At 37.6% G+C, this 22,834-nt stretch overlaps 1 protein-coding gene across 2 annotated transcripts; it reads left to right on the top strand.

Moving 5' to 3' along the window:
• The first annotated feature begins 3,136 nt into the window (after positions 1 to 3,136).
• On the top strand, positions 3,137 to 22,604 carry EBAG9 (estrogen receptor binding site associated, antigen, 9). Of its 2 annotated transcripts, none has more exons than XM_027561301.1 (7): positions 3,137 to 3,391; positions 9,531 to 9,628; positions 12,278 to 12,356; positions 13,111 to 13,269; positions 14,758 to 14,865; positions 16,392 to 16,483; positions 20,935 to 22,604. In XM_027561301.1, the coding sequence occupies exons 2-7, from the start codon at positions 9,546 to 9,548 to the stop codon at positions 21,053 to 21,055; spliced, it is 642 nt and encodes a 213-aa protein (XP_027417102.1). In that variant the 5' UTR covers positions 3,137 to 3,391; positions 9,531 to 9,545; the 3' UTR covers positions 21,056 to 22,604. The 2 variants fall into 2 exon arrangements, with proteins under 2 accessions (XP_027417102.1, XP_027417101.1); XM_027561300.1 differs by lacking the exon at positions 3,137 to 3,391 and adding an exon at positions 3,623 to 3,984.
• Positions 22,605 to 22,834: the final 230 nt, after the last annotated feature.

Here is a 22,834-nt window from a genome sequence, read left to right as displayed (position 1 = left end):
TGCCTGCCAATGCAGGAGGTGCAAGAGACACAGATCCAATCCCTGGATCAGGAAGATCCCCTGGAGTAGGAAATGGCAACCCACTCCAGTATTCTTGCCTGGAAAATCCCACGGACAGAAGAGCCTAGTGGGCTATGCGTCTCAAAAAGTCAGGCCTGACTAAGCGACTGAGCACACAAATGTCAGGACAATGGGTCTAAGATTGTGCTTGAGGAAAAACCATTCCTTTAATGAAAAGTCAGGGAACTGAATGGGGGAAGATCTGGAAGCCTTACACTGTGTTTGCACCGTCTGCCCTACCTCCCAGGCAGGATGAGAGATCAGTTGGCAAGACACTACTCAGAACCTGGACAGCTCAGAATAAGGAATTCTACCCAGGCTTTGAACTGGGAGACTAAGTGGTGTGTTGAAAGCTGAAAGAATGAAAAAATCAAGCTGGTGATTGGGAACTGGGCAGGCAAATCAGAAGCCTTAACGTGGGCAAAATGGTCCTGACACAGAGTAAGTAGAGTTAGCTGTACCCCACGAAAGAGGGCTTCTCAGGTGGTGCTAGTGGTAAAGAACCTGCCTGCCAATGCAGGAGACATAAGATGCGGGTTCCATCTCTGGGTTGGGAAGATGCCCTGGAGAAGGGCATGGCAACCCACTCCAGTATTCTTGCCTGGAGAATCCCAGGGTCAGAGGAGCCTGGCAGCCTAAGGTCCATAGGGTCACAAAGAGTCAGAAATGACTGATGTGACTTCACATGCACACACACATGAAAGAGAGGCAATCCAAAAAGAGATATTTCACATATCAGGTTCTATCCCTTATGCTCCTCCCACTTGACATTTGGTGGTCCCCATCCCTACCCCATCCAAGACTTGGGCAGAGGACAGGACTTCACACTGCACACTTCCAAGAGTGGTCCCCAAACAAGACCTCAAATTATCGAGACTTAATTCCCAGTTATGGGATTAATGCTCAACAACTAATGATGACTTTTAAATATTCTTTTATAGGTATTTTTCCCTGGTGGCACAGCAGTGGAGAATCCATCTGCCAATGCAGGAGACGTGGGTTCAATCCCTGGGTTGGGAAGTTACCCTGGAGAAAGAAATGGCAACCCACTCCAGTATTCTTGCCTGGGAAATCCTATGGACAGAGGAGCCTGGCAGGCTTACAGTACATAGGGGTTGCAAGAGTTGGACACAACTTAGCAATTAAACCACCACCACCACGTCGGTATTTTTAAAGCAAATTTTAAGTTTGCAGTCTAGCAAGATTTCTGTTTGTTTTCTTATTGTGCTGGAAAGCAAATATTCATTATTTGTTTCTAGAAAATATGTACCTTTTGTTTTGTTTCATTTGGAAATGGAAACTTTAATAAAGAAAACTGACAAATAATTTTTAAAAAGAAGAAAAGACAGAAGAGCCTGGCATGCTGCAGTCCATGGGGCGGCAGAGTGGGACTTAGCCACTGAACAACAACAACAACAAATAATAATAATAATAAATAGCTGAAGCAAGTATACACATCACTAAGGAAAAGCATTTTGAAAACATGTTCATATCAAGATGTAAACTAGTCTGGATTACTGGATTTGGGGAATCAAAAAAAAATTCTAGAAATTTTTAATTATTGGAATTTAGGCATTTGAAGAAATTAAGGGCTAGAACAGGTGTTTAAGGGACTGTGGAGGGCAAAGTGGACCTTCAAGAGCTATGGTTACTAGGAATGATGTAGTGGTAATGTAGTAGTAACAGCTCTTATTTAAGAATGTTTGCTATACACCAGGTCCTGCCGTAAGAACTTTATAAGCTTTGACCATGAAGTAGGCACTATTACGTCCATTTCACTGATGAGCAAAATGAGGTTTAAGAACTAATACCTTATTCAAGGTTGTTACATAGAATAAATCCAAAACAAAGTCATAAACATTCTCTTTCTTCCCCTCTTGAGGATAAACAAGTTAAATTAATAGAAATGTGGTACAGATTTGGAGGGTAGAAGTGGTGAAGATATTAATACTATAAAGTAAAATAGGGAGATAAGTGTTGGTCAGGGTAACAGAACAACGATAGTTGTAGCCAAATAAAAGGAGAAAAAAGGCTGGTTGGGGAACAATTTGCAAGAACAGCTTTCAGTCTTTGACTATATAAATTTCTAACCTCCCTCACTGGTCACTTTACAACAGTGAAGCAGTTACTTCAGGGCCCCTTACCCACAACATCAAAGGATCTTAGCCTTTTAATAGCAAATGGCATGAAAAGAAAAAAAACAATCAGGCTTCAAAGAGAAATTCATAGAAAACACCTTAGTTTGAAGAAAGACTAACTTGGTAAGCAAGAGAGGAACAAAGGCAAGCACACGGTGAAATGTCACTTTTTAACTTTCAGTTAAAGGAAATTCCACCAAAAATTACTTGCAGAATCCTAAATTCTGAATTAAACTCGGGGTTTCGCACCTGTACAGTGGTAGATTGAATGAGATCTGACCTACCCAGGTCCAATATCCAGACACATGGGCCTCCCTCATTTTTGGCAATCTAGGCTCAGAGGTTAAAGCGTCTGCCTGCAATGTGGGAGACCTGGGTTCAGTCCCTGCGTCGGGAAGATCCACTGGAGAAGGAAATGGCAATCCACTCCAGTATTCTTGCCTGGAGAATCCCATGGACGGAGGAGCCTGGTGGGCTACAGTCCACGGGGTCGCAAACAGTCGGACACGACTGAGCGACTTCACTCACTCAAATATGTATTTATTTCTCTTGGTTCCATCTGGTAGGGGGATTCTGTGGGCTTAACAAAAAAGGGTATAGTTTGGAGCTGAGGCTCTGTGCACAGAAAGTAGAGAACACGGGAGAAGTCCATCCACTCCACAAAAACAGCAGTCTGCGCTGACAGAAACGGTCACAAAAAACCTACTCCTTTAATAAAATTAAATAAGTTAACACTAGGGAAAAAAAAAAAAAAACAAACCTACTCCTAACCCAGCCCCAGCAGCTGCCACGCCAGCCGCCGCCGCTCGGCCCGCCCCCCAATGCTCATTGGTTCTCAGCCCCGACGCCGGACCTATAACCTCTTGCCTATTGGGCCAGACAGGACCTGGGGCGGGGTGCGGAAGTGAGAGCTTGGGACTCCTGAGAGCCGCCTTCTGGAGCGAAGGTGGAGGGGCAGGAGGTGGGACCGGGGGAGGGTTTCCCGAGGAGGGGGCGGCTATGGCAGCTGCGCGGAGGCAGCGGCGGCTTAGACAGAGCGCGCGCCCGGCTTTGAATGAGCAGGGCTGGGACTGAACCGGCGGAGCGCGAGCTCGAGGAAGCGACCGGCAGCGCGCGTGCGCGCGCCTTGCGTGCGCGCGCGGCTCGCGGCAGCTTGGAGCCTCCGCCGGGCGGGCGGGGAGGGGGAGGGGCAGGTGAGTGTGTGCGGCTCGCGCGCCCTCGAGGGGCTTCCCTCCCCCACCCCCATCCAGATCTGGACCCGAGTCCTGAGGAGGGGGGCGGGGTTGTCCTCTGCTGTTCTCGGGTTAGCCCTCCTCTTTGCCCCGCACTTCCCGCCCTCCCACCTTCCTTTTCTTTCACCCGGTCTTCCCCCCAACCCAGGCCGACTGCCACTCTAGGATACTGTTTCCGGGTCAGGGTGACCTCTGGGGTGAGGGACCTGCGACCCGGAGCGGGCCCCGGTCGAGCAGCCTTCACCATGCTTCTCTCGCGTGGGAGAGCGGCTGGCGGGGCCCCGGCCCAGAGTCTCCCCTCTCCCCAGATCTGCCCCCCCAAGGGGAAATTTGCCCCTTCTTCCTGCCCTTCCTCTACAGGCCTTGCTCCTTCCCAGACAGATTTTTCCAAAATCCAAATCCCAGTCCACTGGGCACCCACATGGAGCAATTGAGAGCGTTTCACCGAACGCCGTACGTATGGCGTCGGATTGTGTAACCTCAAAACGCTTCTGTCGATTTTTGCATCTGTACAGTGGGTATGATTTTTTTTTTTTTTCATCAGTTAATTTCAGGTGGGTAATCTGAAGTTAAAGCATTTTAGTTTTGAAACTCGTTCCTTTTGAGCCTTTCAGGAGACTTTGCTCTGCCTTAGTAAGAGCCTCGGTGGTGTTCGAGGGTCTGGCTTTGCGTTGCCAGAGGCGGTCCGGTTTTGAACTTTACCACCTGCTCTGTCATTCTACTTCTTGTTCCCTTTCTCTTGCCGCTGCTGAACTTTGGTTTTTCAAATTTGAGTGAGGTCAGGTGGTTTTATTTTTGGAGCATTGCGATATACCGTAACCTACTTTAGAGAGTTACAAACTTAATTTAAGATTTCTGTACAGTAGTAGATCATATGGAGTTTCAAATTTTGGTATTAGGAAAATTCAGAACTATCGTTTTAGAAATTCAACAATTAATGACTTGTTTAGTGTGTTCCAACATAGATTTTGGCTTGGCTTATTTAACGATTTATGACATAGTATGATATAGTGACTACAGAAAAGCAGTTTACATGGAATTACAGGGAGGAAAGGTGCATTTAATCTTTCAGATTCTAATGCAGCATTCTTTTTTAAAATTGTAGGTGAATCTTTTTCACTTTACATAGCCAAGCTGTCATTGCTATTGATTTCCTAGAGAGATTATTTGTCCTTGATGCTTATTTCGGCTTTATCTCAGGGTTTTGTATTTTTGTAGTAATTTTTAAGGAAATCTTAATTTTTAAATTGTTTTAGCATTTCTCAGTCCTACTAAGTAGTTTGAAGCAGTCAAAATGCAGGTAGCCTAAGATGTGTACTTCTCAGATTAGTGATCTAGAGAGCATTTCAAACATCAACTGAGGCATTGAGTGTCAAAGAGATCTCTTAAATGGGATGCGGTGTGGGAAGAACCTTGGCTTTGGGGTCAGTCTCTTTAACTTCTGGATGAGTGAATGTGAGTTTCACTAGTAGTTGAGCCTCATCTGTTAAATGGGAATAGTGAAACTCATCTCCTTTGTCCTTAGCATTCCCGTGAGACTATAGAAACGAAATAGATTGTCTTGAACTATATTGAGTGCTCAAGGAATGATAATTTCCCTTCCTTCAGCAAATATTTGAATACCTGCCATGTGCTTGACATTGGCTGAGACCTAGAAATAACCAAACTGAGCAAGACTGATGGGGCTCTGCCTTCCTAGAGCCTTGCATTGTCACTAGCTTTTGACACTTGAGCAACAGCGTGGTCTGTGTACTGGGTCAGTAGTATTTCCTATCACCCAGGGTAGTAGTATCTGTTACAGAGTGGATACTTGAACTGGATTGGAACAGTAAGTAAACAGGTCCCAAAGAATATTCCTGCCTTCAAATCAGTGTAATTGATAAAATAAAAACTGTTGCTTGATGTGGTCAACTTGATTACATTTCCCCACCTTTCAGTTGCAGTTGGTCAGAAAATTTATCTTGAAAATTATAATACCATCATTGAATTGCTAAGATAGTTTATTGTTAGTGAGGTATTCTTGGTTTTCGAATTAAATAGACCTAGGTTTGAATCTCGGAGAAGGCAATGGCACCCCCACTGCAGTACTCTTGCCTGGAAAATCCCATGGACGGAGGGCCTGGTGGGCTGCAGTCCATGGGGGTCACTAAGAGTCGGACACGACTGAGCGACTTCACTTTCACTTTTCACTTTCATGCATTGGAGAAGGAAATGGCAACCCACTCCAGTGTTTTTGCCTGGAGAACCCCAGGGACGGGGGAGCCTGGTGGGCTGCCATCTATGGGGTCGCACAGAGTCGGACCGACTGAAGCGACTTAGCAGTAGCAGGTTTGAATCTAGATCATTGGGTGTGAAAACATAAGCTTACACTTTGTGCTTCAATTCTATGAAAAGAGAACAATAATATCTATCTCATAAAATGGCTTTATGGGTTGAGAGAATACCTAGTGCTTGGCACATAGTAGCTGATCAGTGACTATTAGTTTTTCTCTTTTATTGTAAAAGCAAATTTTCCATAAAATGAAGATATTTTTAATTGCTAGGGAGAGAATTCTGTTCTGGTGTCAGTAATAGTCCCACTTGACAATTTACTGTTGAAACAAAACTTTAGATTTTATTTGCAGGCATCATTAGTCATTCACATTGAGAATACTTATTGAAAATGACACGTAGCAGTATTTATGGCAGGGTGATGACCGTTGTTACCAAAACTCCGCATGAAACTTATTCTCAAATCTTCATTCATATAAATCCTGAGACTGACTTTCCGCTCCAGTCCTTAAATATTAAACATCTTCTTCCTTCAAACATCCTGAGAGAGGGTCTCAACTCTTTCCCCTTTTCCCCCTGGTGCCACATGCTCTGCAGTTTCTTTCCTAGCTATCTTTTTTTTGTTTATATTTTTTTTCTGAAAATTCTAAATCTTCATTTAGGAAGTTTGCTTTCTTTTGGTTGAGTTTAATCCTTGACAAATCAGCCTTAAAATGAAGCTTTTATTCATCATCTTAATTGTTCAGATTATTCTACTTATATGGAAGCAATCAAATCTTTCTTCCAGGTCTTACTTTGCAAACAGTAACTGGCAAGGTAACATGAACAAGATCCTCACAGGAAGGATTGTGCTGGAAGAATACAGTATATAGAAATAACTAAGGTACAAAATGGAAAATATAGGTACAGTAAGAGAAAAATACTGGAATTAAAACTTTGCAGTAGTTCAGCAATAAGTAATGAAGTCTTATGCCTGGGAGACCTCAGTGGAAATAGGAAAGAATATGGGCATTATTAGGAAACAGGATAAAGTCTTTTTTGTAGTTGGCATATAAGGGGATAAGACAAAGGAGGAGTCAAAGTTGTTGCATTTTTTGAACCTCTGTTGGGTGGTTTATCACTAGTAAACCACTGTTTGGAGATGTTTTTGACAGAAATAAGTTACTTGAACAGTGAGATTTTTAATATGTTTTTTTGTTCAATTTCTTTTAGAGTAACTGTTCTTTTCATCCTCTCAATTAGTACACCAACTCCAGAAATCAATGACTTGACCGTTGTTTCATGTACATATTTACTATTGTGTATCTGCTTTGTGAAGTGCCTATGCACAGCTTTCACCCATTTTTTAAAAATTAGGTTTTCTTACTGCGTTTTGGGAGAACCTTATATATTCTGGATACAAGTCCTTTATCAGATATATGCTTTGCAAAAGTTTTCTCCTAGTCTGTGGCTTGTCTTTATATTCCCTTAACAGTGTCTTTGAATTATATAAATTTTTAATTTTGATGAAGCCCTGTTTATCCATTTTCTTTTAATGGGTTGTACTTTTGGTGTCATTATCTAAAAAACTCTTTTCCTAACCCAGGTCATAAAGATTTTGTCCAATTTTGTTTCTCTAAGCACTTTTGTAATTGGGTTTTATATTTACATATGCAATCCATTTTGAGTATTTTTTGTAAATGGCATGAAATATGGATTGTAATTCTTCAGGTTTTGGTGGTTTTTGTTTTTGTTTTTGTTTTGCATATGGATATCCAGTTTTTCCATTACTTTTTGTCAAAAAAACTCTTCTCCACTGAATGGGTTTTACATCTTCATAAATTTCAGTTCTTCATATTTTATGGGCCTATTTCTCTACCTCCCATTTGTTCCATCAATCTGTTTATCAATCTGTTTATCAATCGACTCCAGTACTATACCGTTTTGATTACTGCAGCTTTATAACATCTTGGAATCAGGTAGTATTAGCCCATCTGCTTTGATCTTTTTCAACATTGTTTGACCATTATAGACCCTTTATATTTCTATATGAATCTTAGAATTAGCTTATCGAATTTTAGAGAAAAAAGCCTCCTGAGATTTTGATTGGGATTTCATTGACTCTGTAGTTCAATTTAGAGTGATTCGCTATCTTAATAGTATCACGTCTTTGAGCCCTTAAAGATCTTTTTAAAAATTAATAAGGGTCTTTAAATTTCTGTCAGCAATATTTTGTAGTTTCCAATATATATGTTTTTCACTAGATGTGTCCCTAAGTACTTCGTATGTTTTGTACTCTTACAGATTCCTTAAAATTTTACTTTGTGATTGTTTGTTGTTGCTACCATATAAAAATACTGTTGATTATAGATTCCATTGAATTTTCTACATAGAGTATAGATACAGTTTTACTTCTTCCTTTCCAATCTGAATGCGTTTTATTTTCTTTTCTTGCTCGATTGCACTGGCCATACAGTGTTGAGCAGAAATGGCGAAAACAGATGTGCTGGTGGGAAGTAGCCAGTTTTTCACTGTTAAGTCTCAAGTTGCTATAGGCTTTTCATAGGTGTCCTTGGTCAGGTTGAGAAAGTTCCCTTCTATTTCTAGTTGGTTGTGAGTTTTCAAGGAGTTTTGTGTCTGTGTTCATAAGATATTGGTCTTCAGTTTTCTTTTCTGGTAATGTCTTTGGTCTAGATTAGTATCAGTGTAATGCTAGCCTCAAAGAGTGAATTAATAAATAATCCCTTCCTTCCGTTTTCTGGCAGTTTGTATAGAATTGGCACTACTTCTTAAGTATTTGGTAGAGTTCACTCATGAAACCATCTGGGCTTAGGGGATTTTTAAGTATAAATTAAATATCTTTAATAAATTTAGAGATTTTCAAGTTATCTCTGTCTTCTTGCTGTGTTTTCATAACTTGTTTCTTTCAAAGAATTTGTCGATTTCATCGTGTCAAATACAGGGATAAAGTTATATTTTTCTCAATATCCTCTTCATATTTGCAGACTCTGGTAATGTCACCTCTCTTTTCTGATATTGGCATAATTTGTTTTTAGGGACATATGTTTTGGATTGTTATGTACTTTTGATTAACTGACCCCTTTATCATTATGAAATGAGCATTTTTATGCCTGCTAATGGTATTTTCCCTAAAAATCTACTCTCTGACATTGAAATATTTTAACCTTTTGCTCTTCTGTTGAGTATTTTTTATCTCCTTTGTTGGCTTTTTGACTGTAACTGGACTTTACCCCTCAGAGAATATGACTTAATAGATTTGCTGGTGCTGGGCCATTTTTCAGTATTTCTTTAAATATGTGTGGGCCACTGGTCTAGATGATCTCTGTAGTTCTAACTTGTTAACTGTGTGCTTTTAAGTTATTTGACTTCTCTTAATTTCCTCACCTATAAAATGGGTATAATGAAATGTATCTAGAAGTTGAAAAAGTTTAAAAATATTTTGAATAGTATTTCTATGTTCATATGATTCAAATTTCAAAAGATAAGGAAGACTCAGTACATTCTGTTTCATACACTTTGATTTTTCCTAGAAAACAAATTATAAATAAATTGTAAATAAATATTTAAGTACAACTTAGAAAACCACTCTGAGAATATTTTGAAAAGGCTTTTTTCCTCTCAACTGTTGAAAACTCTTCAGAACTTTCTTGTCAACATGATTTACGTTTTAATTTTTAAATTTACTGTGTTTTATCTGTGCTGTCTAAAGGAAAGTAAAAATATGTCTGATTTTTACAGTTCAAAATAGGACTTTTCAGGTTGACTTCAGAACATAAATATAGCTTATGAAATCACCCTAATGCATTTATTTTTGTGCTTTTTTCCACAGGTTTTGCTTTCCATCATGGCTATCACACAGTTTCGGTTATTTAAAGTTTGTACCTGCCTAGCAACAGTATTCTCATTCCTAAAGAGGTTAATATGCAGGTAAAGAAATTTTATGTTCAGATTGATCTGGTTATCTTCTTGCTAATTTTGGATACCTTCATAAGTTCAAAAAGGCAGGGCATATTATATTTAAGCTAAGCATCTTGATTGCAGTATTCATACATTAATCTCTAGTAGTTTTTAAAATATTTTCTCAGATTTTTATATGTTTTTTCAGATCTAGAAAGCAGAGGTTCAGGTCTTTTCATCAGATTCTTACATCTTCCATTAAAATAGCATTCTGTACTGTAGAATTTCAGAGATAAGCAAACCAACTTTCATATTGTAATCATTATGAAGTTTTTATGTACATAAGTGTTTTATTATCAGGGTATTTTTAAGATGATTAGGTGGAATTAGGCATAGGTATTTCTTTACATAGTACATTATGAGTGTTATGTTTATATTGGAAAAAGAAAAGTTTAACAGAAAAACCCCAAAGAAAATAGATTTTCTTTTTTTTTTTTTTGATCTTTTAAATAATATTTCAGCATGTACTGGGAGTCCAGGCTAGGTAAGTCCTTCTGCTTCAGTAAGTCATTCAGAGACTTGTATTCCTTCTATTTTGTCATTCTCCTGTACCCAAGAGATACAGTTCCTGAATGGTATGCCAGGGCACTTCAGGGCTCGCATTACAGTCACAGGGGTACCGAAGGATACTCTAAATTTCTAACAAAACACGCTGAATGTGATAATGTCTATTGAAATTATACAATCTGTTGGCTCAAGATAGTTCACGTTTGTAACATTAGATCCTGCAGTATTACTTTTGATGATGTTCTTGAATATTTGAGATAAGTTTTTGTTTACTTGTGTTTGGAGTGACCTATCTTTACAAAGCTAGGATTTTAGGTTGTAATTAAGAGCAAGCACTAAATCAGAACTAACATAGAACAGAAAATGAAGCTGACAGAATCCAGTCTGATTCCAAGGCTTGAGAAGCTATACAGTACCCAACAGGTACCCACATTCTCTTAGTAAGTTGTAGTTATTAAAGAATGAAATGAAAATGTTTTTTCTCTAATTTCATATGTGATTTTTCCTAATGGCTACTAAGCAGATAGGACATACATAAGTATTGTTTGGGCCTATGTACTTAATCAGTGGAACTGTTAGGTATTTCCTTTGGCCTAGAGTACTGTGAAAAAAGCACCTACAGAGTAAGAGTCGGATAGAGAGGAGATGGAGGGTAGTCAGCTCTCTTTTTTAGTGGATATGATTTAGAAAGTACACATAATTCTGTTCACAGCCTACTGTCCAGAGCTTAGGCACCTAGCTACAAGGGAGGCTAGGAAATGTATTCTCTGACTAAAGGGCCATTTTATAACTACTAAAACTCTGAGGATTAAGTGGCATAGAATTTATTGTTAGAAGTATCATGACCAGAAAATAACTAGGTTAAAGCAGGATGAGAATGGGTATTAATGCCAGGAGACTAGAGGTTGAAAGGAATAAGTTGTTTTAACTGTGGTGATAAATTCTAGGTGTTTTTCTCTTTGCATCTGTTATTTCAAAAAATTTTTGTTGAATATAAGTTACTTTTAATATAAGATATTGCAATTTTCTATCATCTATATACGTTTCCCTGGTATCTCAGTGGTAAAGAATCCACCTGCAATGCAGGAGATGTGGGTTCCATCCCTAGGTGGGGAAGATCCCTGGAGTAGGAAATGGCAACCTGTTCCATTATTCTTGCCTGGAAAATTCCATGGACAGTGGAGCCTGGCGGGCTGCAGTCCCTGGGGATACAAAATAGACCATAGTACTTTTTAATGCATCCTTTAAACAAATAAAATAAGATTTCTAAACTTAGTTGACTTTATCAACTAGCTCTAAGCAGGTGTTTCATAGATTATTTGACATGAAGCAAGTGACTAATCATTTATAATAGCTATCATTTTTTAATGTCATTAAAAAGCAGGCACAGTCTCGTGTCTCACTATTTTAAATATGTCAGTTAAATCTTCACAGCAACCTTGCAAAGGTCAGTTTGAATACCTGCCTTTTACAGATGAGGATACTGAGGCTCAGACATAGGTAATTCTAACTAGATTCATAATTAATAGAAGTAACATTGAAAACCATGGTTTACACAGATTCCATTGCCCATGCTCTTAACAACTCTATGACAATACCTATCTGGTTTCATGTAGTACTTCACTAATCCTTGAAAGTTACGGGGTACAGTTTACAATTCAACCCAGTGATTTTCAAACTTTTCAATAGTTTAATAGTAATCTTAATAAGAAACCAACTATGTAAACAAACAAAAGCCAGGCCACCCTGGTTAAAGCAGCGTAGACATCCCAGAGCATCACCCACAGAACTCACAGAACTCTCAGGAGTGTGATTTGAAACCAGTTTCTGGTTTTGGTTTTGGCTTTATAGTCCTCCTGAGTTTGACTCTAATTCTGAGTCCTAAGCCAAAAAGCAGTGTGATATTCTGGTCCAGTATTTAAAAACATTGAAAAGATCTCTAATATATGCCTTTCTTTTCATATATTAACAAACAACTGTTAATTATTAAAGTAAATAATTTAAAGCTGCAGAAGACCTTCTCTATAAATCTTAAGTTACTGTCTTTAGTGCTTTTACTTATGCTTGTTTTGGTGGTTTCTTGAAATAAATTATTTCATGTTTTTGTTTTAGATCTGGTAGAGGACGGAAATTAAGTGGAGACCAAATAACTTTGCCAACTACTGTTGATTATTCATCAGTTCCCAAACAGGTAAAATTTTTTTTGTACATTGAATAAGTGCTCCCGAACCATATTTTTCAAAGTGGGTTGCAAACTATTAATGTGTCATGAAATTAATTTGGTAGTCACGGTCAGGATTTTTGTTGTTCTATTGTTAAATTTCTTTATTCTAAAATTTTAACTTTATTCTTTATTTTCTATTTCTCTCCTGAGATTTTCTATTTTTTTCTTTGGTTTTAAGAGTGTTTGCTGTTGCTTATTGGAGCATTTTTGCAATAACATATTTAAAGCCTTAGATAATTACATCATTTGTATCATCTTGGGTTTGTTGTCTGTTGCTTGACTTTTTCAAGTTGAGATTTATTGATTCCTTGTTTGCTGAATAATTTCAAGTTATTTCATGGATTTTTTTGAATATTATGTTTGAGACTATATCTTATTTAAATCTATAAAGAATGTTATTATTTATTATTTCATCAGGCAATAAACCTAGTTAGGGATAGATTGTAAGTTCCAGTCCTCTTTCTGTGGGCTGTAGTTCTAATATCAGTTCAGTTTTTGAAGCATTTTCTTTTGCTTTGTTTGGTTGTTTTTATTTTAATGGTTGGAACAGAATGTCTAACTCACAGAGTGTTTCTTTCTTTTGATCTAGTTTTGCTATCTGGCATAAAATGTATATTTTCCCATTGGTCAACAAATTTTGAAAAAACCACTGTTTTAGAAAGCTCATTTTTGTAATGAATGATGACATTTTTGACTGACAATGCTGATCATTTAAATTTAGACAGATGTGGAAGAGTGGACTTCCTGGGATGAGGATGCACCCACAAGTGTCAAGATTGAAGGAGGGAATGGGAATGTGGCAACACAACAAAATGCTTTAGAGCAACTGGAACCTGACTATTTTAAGGACATGACACCAACTATACGGAAAACCCAGAAGGTACGTTAAAGATGTGTGCTCTTGGAAATTAAACTATGAGACTGCGCTTCAGATTCCTGTAATTAAAGCTAGACAGTATACTTAGTATTTGGTAGAAAGCCTATTTCTAACTGTCATTGTGTTTTTTGTCATATTAGAGAAGTTTATATATTCAAGTGAGCTGGCCATAGATCTGGTAAATTGTACCCCCACATCTTTTAAAATTATATCTAAGCGTTCATAGAAATCCTCCTGTATGTCAGATTCTAGACTCCAGTCTCTACTGTGAAGACTAAACTGAATAAGATACAGTTCTAGCCTTGAAAGAATTCATAGTACAGTGATTTCTACAAACCAATAATACTGATAGTATCCATTGTTTATAACATTACCAAACTGATGCAGAGCTCTGAGAACTTAGAGTAATTGTGGTGGGTTTGCATAGTCATTCACACTTTATTTTATCCCTTTTGAATTGAATGTGGACAGTCACTTCAATATGCAGGAAATTATTAGCAAAAGAACAATGGCTAAGCAGTTTTCTTTCTTTTTATCAAAATAGTACATGTACATTTAAAATTTATTTTTAAATTAAAGATATAGAAAAGCTTATAATGAAAAGCAATACACTTCTGCCCCAACATTCTTCAAACCAGTTCTACTAAAAGCAGCCACTCACAATTTTTTCTGTTTATCTGTATACAGTATTCTTATCTTGCTATTCTTAGGCCAGTCACAGGTATTGTCTACCAGCTTCACACTGTGGTAAATGGGGGTTTATTTCATACCACCCTTACACCCATTTCAAATAATGTAATGCTATTATTCCCGTCTACCTCATCAATCATCCTGCTGTTTCCAAAAAAAAAAAAAAATTTACTTTAAGTGCCATTTCTTATTCAGTCAAGCATAGAAAATATTTCCTATGAATATATTTCATAAAATGAGGACACTGTTTATTCTGCAGTTCTCTAATAGGGTTTTCACCCTCTTCTACCGTCCAGTCAGTTTTAGCTGTACATTTATTTTTAGATGTTCAAGGCTGATAACATTGACATACTGTAATTATAGTTGTTTTTATTTGTCCAAATGTCTCAGTGCTGAAAAGCATTAAGTTGTATATTTTTCAAGGAGTTTTAAGTGAATTTCTTAGTAGATGAATGCTTTTTGTTTTGAAAGTCTATTGCTGCTCTTAATAGGAACTTAGTATATTACAAGTAATACCTTAGTAAATTAGAATGAAAGTACTTTTAAGGTACAAAGCTAATACTACTGGCTTGAAAGAGTTAATGTGTTCATAGGTAGCCACATGCTTGGAGAGCTGGTTATACTTTTGGTAGGACAGTGACCCTATCCTACCAGAGGATATGCTTTAAGAAAATATAGAACAGGAAAGAAAGGCAGAACATATTTTGAATAATTATAAAATGCTTTGGTCAGTTAATTCGTCTCTTTTTATAGAGTGGTGTGTAAAATGTTTCCGTAATTCTATTTCAATTAATCTTTCAGATCATCATTAAGAAGCGAGAACCATTAAATTTTGGCATCCCAGATGGTAGCACAGGCTTCTCTAGTAGACTAGCAGCTACACAAGATATGCCTTTCATTCATCAATCTGTAAGTATGTTAATTGTATCTAGGCAAGAGATTGTTTTTTTCATTTCTGTTTTCTTTAAGGAAAAAGAAAAAAATTAAAATGACTTGAACATAGTATTTGTATGACTTTGGAACTGGTTTAGCAGATCAAGAGCAGTTGCCAGTCCTGTCCTTTTATGAGACTCTAAATTACATCAGATACTAAGATCAGAGTCCACTGCACACATAAAAGATGGAGACAAAAATGTGAAAATATAAAAGTATGACCTTTAAAGAGATTACCCCTAAAATTTAACCTCAATAGCAGCTTTTTTTAAAGTAAATTATGAATTATTAAGTTAAAGACTTATATGTACATTTAAAGTGTGGTTTAACTTAAAATGGATTTGACTTAAATACAACACTTTTAAGGACAAAAGTAGTGAAGAAGGTATATGTTTTCAACTTTGGAGGCCATCAGATTCATCTTTGAAACTTTTGAGACACATCACTGTCCAAACCCATCCCCAGCTTTTAAGTATTGATATGTTTTGATTATTTTATGCAGTTATCTTACTCATTTAATTATTTCCTCACTAACTAAACATTCCAGAATGAGCATTTTCATTCGTTTGTGGAAGGAAAAAGTGAACTTAGAGGCCTGGCCTGGGGAATTGTGGAAGCTAGTGTGGCCTGCCTAATGGTATCAGGTAAGACAGGCAAAAGGAAGCACAATACAAAAGTACTCCAATAAAGAGTAAACTTTTCCTGACTTGTCATTTTTGCATGGGACCCAGACAATAAGTGCCATTGAAAAGTCTAGAAAATTACTTGTGCTTAAAGGGAGATGACTGTACTAGGTTGGAAACGTAGGTTCTTCGAGTTCACCTTCCCAGCCGAAGAGTAGTCCAGTCAAGCATCTAATCCAGTGTGGGGTCAGCCTCTCTCTTCTCTTTCCCCCCACTTACACACTCCTTCTTCTTAAGAGAGAGAGAAACAGAAGGTATGTCCTATTCTTATTTTTTCCAAACTAAAGTAGGAGAAAGTAAAGGAAAAGTTAGGAAAGTAAAGGAAAAGTTAGTATATTAAAGGAATATTCTTTAAAACATGAAATAGGAAGAAAGCTGGACTTGCTGAGACTTACGTATGGAAGGTCATGCATCTCAGGAAACCCCTTAGTTCCAGGCACACCAGGGGCAGTCATTTGATCCTGTAGAGGATGTGATAAGAAAGTGAAGAAGACACAGGGCAGTGATGAGGTCTGAGTTATGCTTTAAAATATATCCTCTTCTTGACCACTGAGTGGAAAAAGGATGAAGCGAAGTTAGTCTCTCAGTCGTGTCTGACTCTTTGTGACCCCAAATACTGGGGCTCGCCAGGCTCTTCTATCTGTAGGATTCTCCAGGCAAGAATACTGGAGCGGGTTACCATTTCCTTTTCCGGGAGATCTTCCTGACCCAGGGATCGAACCCAGGTCTTCTGCACTCCAAACTGCAGGTAGACTCTTTACCGTGTAAGCCACCAAGGATGGCTCTTGACTGTTGTAATTTTGTTTTGTTTTATTGTAGCCTGAATTAGGTGACTTAGATACCTGGCAGGAAAACACCAATGCTTGGGAAGAAGAAGAAGATGCGGCCTGGCAAGCCGAAGAAGTTCTGAGGTATTTGAGTAATATTTACACTGTCGCTGGAGTAGAACCGGTTTTGTTCATGTTACATTTAAGGTCAAGAAAGTATCTTCTGCCAAATGTTATATTTTTCTTCCTTCTCATTTGAGCCTTAACCAATCTGGGATAGTTTTTTTGTATTTCAGACTACATGTACTATTTTATATGATTAAAACCTCACAGAAACCAACAATTGAAAGCATTATAGATACAAAAGAATAATTTACTAACGAAGAAGGAGATTGTCTACATACAGACACCATATTGTACTGTATGCTTCATACTTCATTCCCTATAAAATGTATCTCTTGAAATGTGAGTCACGACGATGTATTAATATGTTCTCTGGGTCAGAAATTGCAGCTTTAGTTCTCTTTCCCCATGGCCTAGCATAGTCCAGCCCTGCTCGTTCAGTATAGTAGTGAATAGCTCTGCTGGGTTTCTGTGGTCGTGTCCGCTCTTGGCTGCTGCACGCGGGATCTCTCTTGCAGTGCCTGGACTCTGTTGCAGCGCTCGGGCTTAGTTGCCCGTGGCCTGTGGGATCTTAGCTCTCTGTGCATGTGTACTCAGTCGCTAAGTTGTCTCCAGCTCTTTGCGATCCCAAGGACTGTAGCCTGTCAGGCTCCTCTGTCCATGAGATTTCCCAGGCAAGAATACTGGAGTGTGTTGCCATTTCCTTCTCCAGGGGATCTTCTCAACCCAGGATCAAACCCAAGTCTCCTGCTTTGGCAGGCGGGTTCTTAACCACTGGAAGCCCCCAGCACTGCTATTTGAAAGTAATGTGTGTTGCACTCTACATTTGTATGTGTGTTTCACCTGAGGTACTTGAAAGCCCTGAGGTAGATAACATAAGTCATAATACTTACTGCCTACTCTACAGAAGATACTTTTTCTGGAGGTTTACAAGTTTGTTTTTGTTAGTTATGTTCTTTTTTCTTTGTTTTTGTGAAGAGTAAACTTAATTCTTGCTACTACCGCATTAGATCAAAGAGTAAAAAGAAAATTTACCTTGAGAGTTTGTGACTGTTATCACTGATAAAAACTCTATGTAAATATATCTGAATTACTTTTGCATTTTAAAGATGATAAAGTAAAATATAGCAGTATGTTTTCTTCAAATATGGTTTTTATAATTGGGATAAAAAAATGAATTACCCTTATCTGACCATCTTGAAACAACTGGTTTCATTTTTGTATTTTCCTTTCCCATGTTTACCAATAAATTGTAATTACCTTGAGTAGCCAGCAGAGGGTGCAGTTAAATAACTGAGTTAAGACTGACTTTTTTGGTCTTGTCAGTACTGTTTTCAGCATTTTTTTTTTAAACAGAAGGAGGTCACATTATAAAAGTCAGTAAAGGTGTGACAGTTTTAAATATTTAGTTCCTGTTTGATAATCATTCAGTATAAAGGAAACAGTTTTAAAACTGTAAACAGCAACATTTATGTTCCATGAATTGTCAAAAAAAAGATGTCACTTTTTTAAAATCTATTTCTTTTGGATATATATCATAGAAGTCTGAGTATTTTTAGAACATTTTGGAATTGGGACTTAGTGATGATTGGTTTATCAACCACAAGGATAAAGGAAGGGGCTATTCATTTTTAATCTAATCATCTTAATGACAGCACTATAGAGTTTATGAGTTCACTGATCATAGCTGAACATTCACGGTATAAAAACCATCTCTTTTTCACCCTGTCATCGTGCACCCTGAACAAAACAAGACAAGACAAAAAAACCTCCACAAACTCCGTGCTTTTGAAACAACAGCTTGGGAGGCGGAGACTATTAGTCAGTAATAGACATGCTTCAAGCTGCAAGTTGCATAAGTAGAGCCAAAGACACCTGGAGGCTTCCATATGTTGTTACCACCCCCAGGAGAACACTGAGAATTTTAAAAGTGTATCCATAATCCATGGCTTCTATCCTAGCCTGTTTCCCATTGCTACTTTAAATACTACCAGTACTATGATCAGTATCATTAAGGAAAAAATTCTGGTACTTTAATCATTCCAGACATGTATCTGGACAAGAAAAATATATTTTATCAGCAGTAATGTCCAAGTTGCCTCTGGTACCAGGAAGATTAATTGTTGATGCTTATATTTCGGCTGGTAACTAGGTCAGAGCTGGATTATATTTGTTTGTAACCTAGCAAGCCTTTCATAATTCTTTTTCTTTTTTCTGCCACTGACATTTTGATGTTTTTAGTGCATATTATCAGTTTTTCTTGAAAGTGAACAGAGCTAGTGAAAAGTAGATTTTTTAAAACTATTCTTTTGAAATTTTAATTAGTTGGTGGTGATGGTCAAAATGTTGCCTAAAGTAAGTCTCTCTACTTTGTTGAATTTTGGTCATCCATACCTCTGCTTACTCCCATTTATAAGTATGACTGAGAATTATATGTATACCTTTCACTCACTATAGCCAGCTTTGAGCTATCCCGTGTATGGGTAATGCACGTTAGATTTTTCTATATATAACCCAGTGTTGCCTGTCCTGTGCGCTACTGCTTCCTTCCTCAGCCTTGCATGCTTCTTGACTTACTTTCTCAGACCCTAAGCCTTCAGATCCAGGACCAACTTCTGTTCTCCTTTCTCCTATTTCATTACCCTACTCCTGTCCCCACTTTCCATACGAGTCGGTCAGTAAAGATAGAGCACTTATATGTGGAATCTAAACTGTGACACAGGGACTTCCCTGGTGGTCCCAAGGTTAGTACTTTGCCTTCCTGTGTAGGGATGCGGGTTCGATGTGGCCAAAAAACCAAAACTCAAAGCAAGCAATGTTGTAACAAATTCAGTAAAGACTTTAAAAGTGGTGCACATCAAAAAATCATTTAAAAAATAAATAAAATATGATACAAATGAACCCATCTACGAAGTAGAAACAGACTCACAGACATAAAGAACAGACTTGTGGTGCTGGGGTGGGGTGGGAGGTGGGGGTATGGATGGGGAGTTTGGGATCAGCAGATGGAAACTATTATATATAGAATGGGTGAACAATGAGGTCCCACTGTATAGCACACAGACTACATTCAGTATCCTGTGATAAACCATAATGGAAAAGAGTATTAAAAAGAATATATATATGTGTATATATAACTAAATCACTTTCCTGAACAGTAGAAATTAACAGAACATTGTAAATCAACTATAGTTCAATTTAAAAATCAATAAAGATAGAAGTGTTTAGAGGTTCTATATCAGTAGAGTTAGGGAGGAGCTGGGAGAAGGCACTTCATAAAGTATAATTATTAAATTTCCACCATTCTGTCCCTTCATAATTGAAGTGAAGTGAAAGTTGCTCAGTCGTGTCTCACTCTTTGTGACCCCATGGCCTATACAGTCCATGGAATTCTCTAGGCCAGAATACTGGAGTGGGTTGCCTTTTCCTTCTCCAGGGGAATCTTCCCAACCCAGGAATCAAACCCAGGTCTCCCACATTGCAGGCAGATTCTTTACCAGCTGAGCCACAAGGGAAGCCCAAGAATACTGGAGTGGGTAGCCTATCCCTTCTCAGTGGATCTTCCTGACCCAGGAATCTAACCAGGGTTTCCTGCATTGCAGGTGGATTCTTTACCAACTGAGCTATGAGGGAAGCCCTTCATTAGTAGAGCTAGTTAAATTTTAATCCTTAGAGTTCTAGCTTCTAATTGGAAGGTATGTCTTTGCATTTTGTTTTTGCATTGTGCTCTGTACGTCTGTGTTCTTGATATCCTTCAGCTGACAAGCTTTTAACTATTATCATAGCAGGATATTTAGTCATAAATATCAGGCTTTTCTCAGAAGGAGATGTAGTCCAATGGAAATAGTGTTTTAGTGAAAATAATCTGAAGAAAAGGAGTCAGGAGATATAGGTTCTTAGCCTTATACTTAATCTTACGACTTCGGCCGTTTTACTTAGCCTGAATGCCCCATTTTAGTTATTCTTAAAACAGAGATAATACCTTTTTTATTTTGTAAGTCATGTTCTAAGGATTAAAAGAAGTACTATTTTGAAAATCCTTGAAATTTTCAAAGCAGTGAGAAGAATGAAGACTTTTTAAACTTACATTTGATGATAGTTGAAGGGAAGTGCTCTTTCTTTCTGGACCTTATTTGCCATTTTACCTGTGTAGTGTTCTCTAACGGAGAAGGCAATGGCACCCCACTCCAGTACTCTTGCCTGGAAAATCCCATGGACAGAGGAGCCTGGTGGGCTGCAGTCCATGGGGTCGCTAAGAGTTGAACACGACTGAGTGACTTCACTTTCACTTTTCACTTTCATGCATTGGAGAAGGAAATGGCAACCCACTCCAGTGTTTTTTCCTGGAGAATCCCAGGGACAGGGGAGCCTGGTGGGCTGCTGTCTGTGGGGTCACACAGAGTCATACACAACTGAAGCGACTTAGCAGCAGCAGCAGTGTTCTCTAAAAGTAAAAATATGCTTCTTTTCAGGCAGCAGAAGATAGCAGACAGAGAAAAGAGAGCAGCAGAACAACAAAGGAAGAAAATGGAAAAGGAAGCCCAGCGGCTAATGAAGAAGGAACAAAATAAAATTGGTGTGAAACTTTCATAACAAATGTTCTTCAGATGTCCTAGTGCCAGTGGGAGAAATGCGAGCTCTACAAGCCAAGCAGCATTTATATGGAGCCAAAAGTATTTTCAGAATACAAATACCCTGCTTGATTTTAATGCATTCATCAGCCAGCCAGGACACCAGGATTCTCTCAAAGCCCCCTGAACTCTTAGTGACTGAGACTCAGAGAACAAAAAAGACTTATGAGACAATATTTTCTTCAGTGTGTTCCAAGTGTACGACAATTGTTTGTTGTAGAAAAATTATTACAAATGGAATATATCAGTACCTCTTCAAGCTAGTGTTTCTAGCTGATTCAATGGGTGTAAAGAATTCTATGATGGGAAAGAATTCTGCTGTCTATAGTGCTTTCCTTCAATGTGTATAATGTTAAAATAAATAATTTTAAATATTTGTTTGTTTCCATGATTACCCAACCTAAATCAGACAGACTTGCAGGGCTTTAACTTCTTATTTCTGTTGTCAGAAGCTCGTGTTGGCATATATTTGCTCTGACTTGAACTGGCATTCATTAAGGCATCTGGTCATTTCAGTTTTCAAGAAAATGACATTAAATGCAATAATTTTATTTATCACAAACATTTTATACGTCATTGTTTTCTTTTAGATGGTGTTGTAATGTTTTACTTATTTGTAATTTATATTGCATGTATAAACATACCGAAAATAAGCTAAAATGGCAAATTTGTTTTACATTATTATAATTTGTGAGTTTTAAAAGCTAGTATTTGTAGTTTTTCTCTGTCATTGTAGATTTTAAGATGTTATGGTATCTTTAAGTACCTTAGCTCCTCTCTGCCAAAAGCCATTAATTTACAAATGCATAAAGCCTTCAGTTCTACTGTTTCAAAGCTTTTAGATGATTTCTGTATCAGTTTTGTATAATGACATAATGCAAGTTACCTATGTTGTTTACTAAGGTAACATTGATTTATTAAACCAAGATAGGAATAATAATACTTCTATTTTTGGATGTTGACAAGCTCCAAAATAGTTTTCAGAAAATAGATATAGACTGTGTTCATAGGGGAAAGTGTAGATTTGATAGTTTAAAATCTCATTAATTTTGTCTCCCCATTTAAAATACATCCAGCCTGACCTTCTTTGGCTTTGGAATTTAAGATTTTTACTTTCTTAAAAATTGCTGCCCAAAATTAACATTTTGTGAGTTTTTAAAATGTCATAAATACAAGCCAAATACTGCTAATTCATTGGCATTAAAGTGATATTTCATAGTAAAATCACAAACTATACAATAAACTCCTTAAGTTCTTAGCCTAAGCATCTAGACTAAATGCGGTTGTTTTTTTATTTTCTTAGAATTTTTATTGGAGTATTGTTGATTTACAATGTTGTGTAATTTCAGATGTACAGCAAATGAAATAGGTTGAAATTTAACTTTGGTAAAAAGCTTCCTGTTATAGCCCCAAGCTATATTTTCAGTTATGGTTATTAGCTTTTGCCAGTGAACTCCCTATTAAATAGAATTAGACTCAAATTTGTAATAATAAATGAATTATTTTATGTCCTTTGTATTTATTTATTTTTAGTTATTATGGGAATGCTACATGATTTCTCTAAACCGAGGGTTCATAAAGGCTAATTTTCCTTCAGTACAATTGGTTTTTACTGCTTTTCCCCAGAGTGGACAAATATTGAAGTCTGCTTTGGTCATGATTTTCATGGGTGACCTTTTTTTGTTTGATTTTTTAATTTTTATTTAGAAGTAAAGACTGGATGGAATCACAGTCTGTATGA

The sequence above is a fragment of the Bos indicus x Bos taurus genome, chromosome 14, assembly GCF_003369695.1.
Source record: "Bos indicus x Bos taurus breed Angus x Brahman F1 hybrid chromosome 14, Bos_hybrid_MaternalHap_v2.0, whole genome shotgun sequence".
Taxonomy (NCBI): Eukaryota; Metazoa; Chordata; class Mammalia; order Artiodactyla; family Bovidae; genus Bos; species Bos indicus x Bos taurus.
The sequence above is the reverse complement of the archived record's forward strand: the minus strand, read 5'-3'. Positions and strand labels throughout refer to the sequence as shown.

Coding starts and splice junctions, on each gene's coding strand:
- EBAG9 (XM_027561301.1), top strand. CDS start 9,546: ATGGCTATCACACAGTTTCGGTTATTTAAAGTTTGTACCTGCCTAGCA. Junction 12,357..13,110: donor ATTCATCAGTTCCCAAACAG/GTAAAATTTTTT, acceptor ATTTAAATTTAG/ACAGATGTGGAAGAGTGGAC. Junction 14,866..16,391: donor TGCCTTTCATTCATCAATCT/GTAAGTATGTTA, acceptor GTTTTATTGTAG/CCTGAATTAGGTGACTTAGA.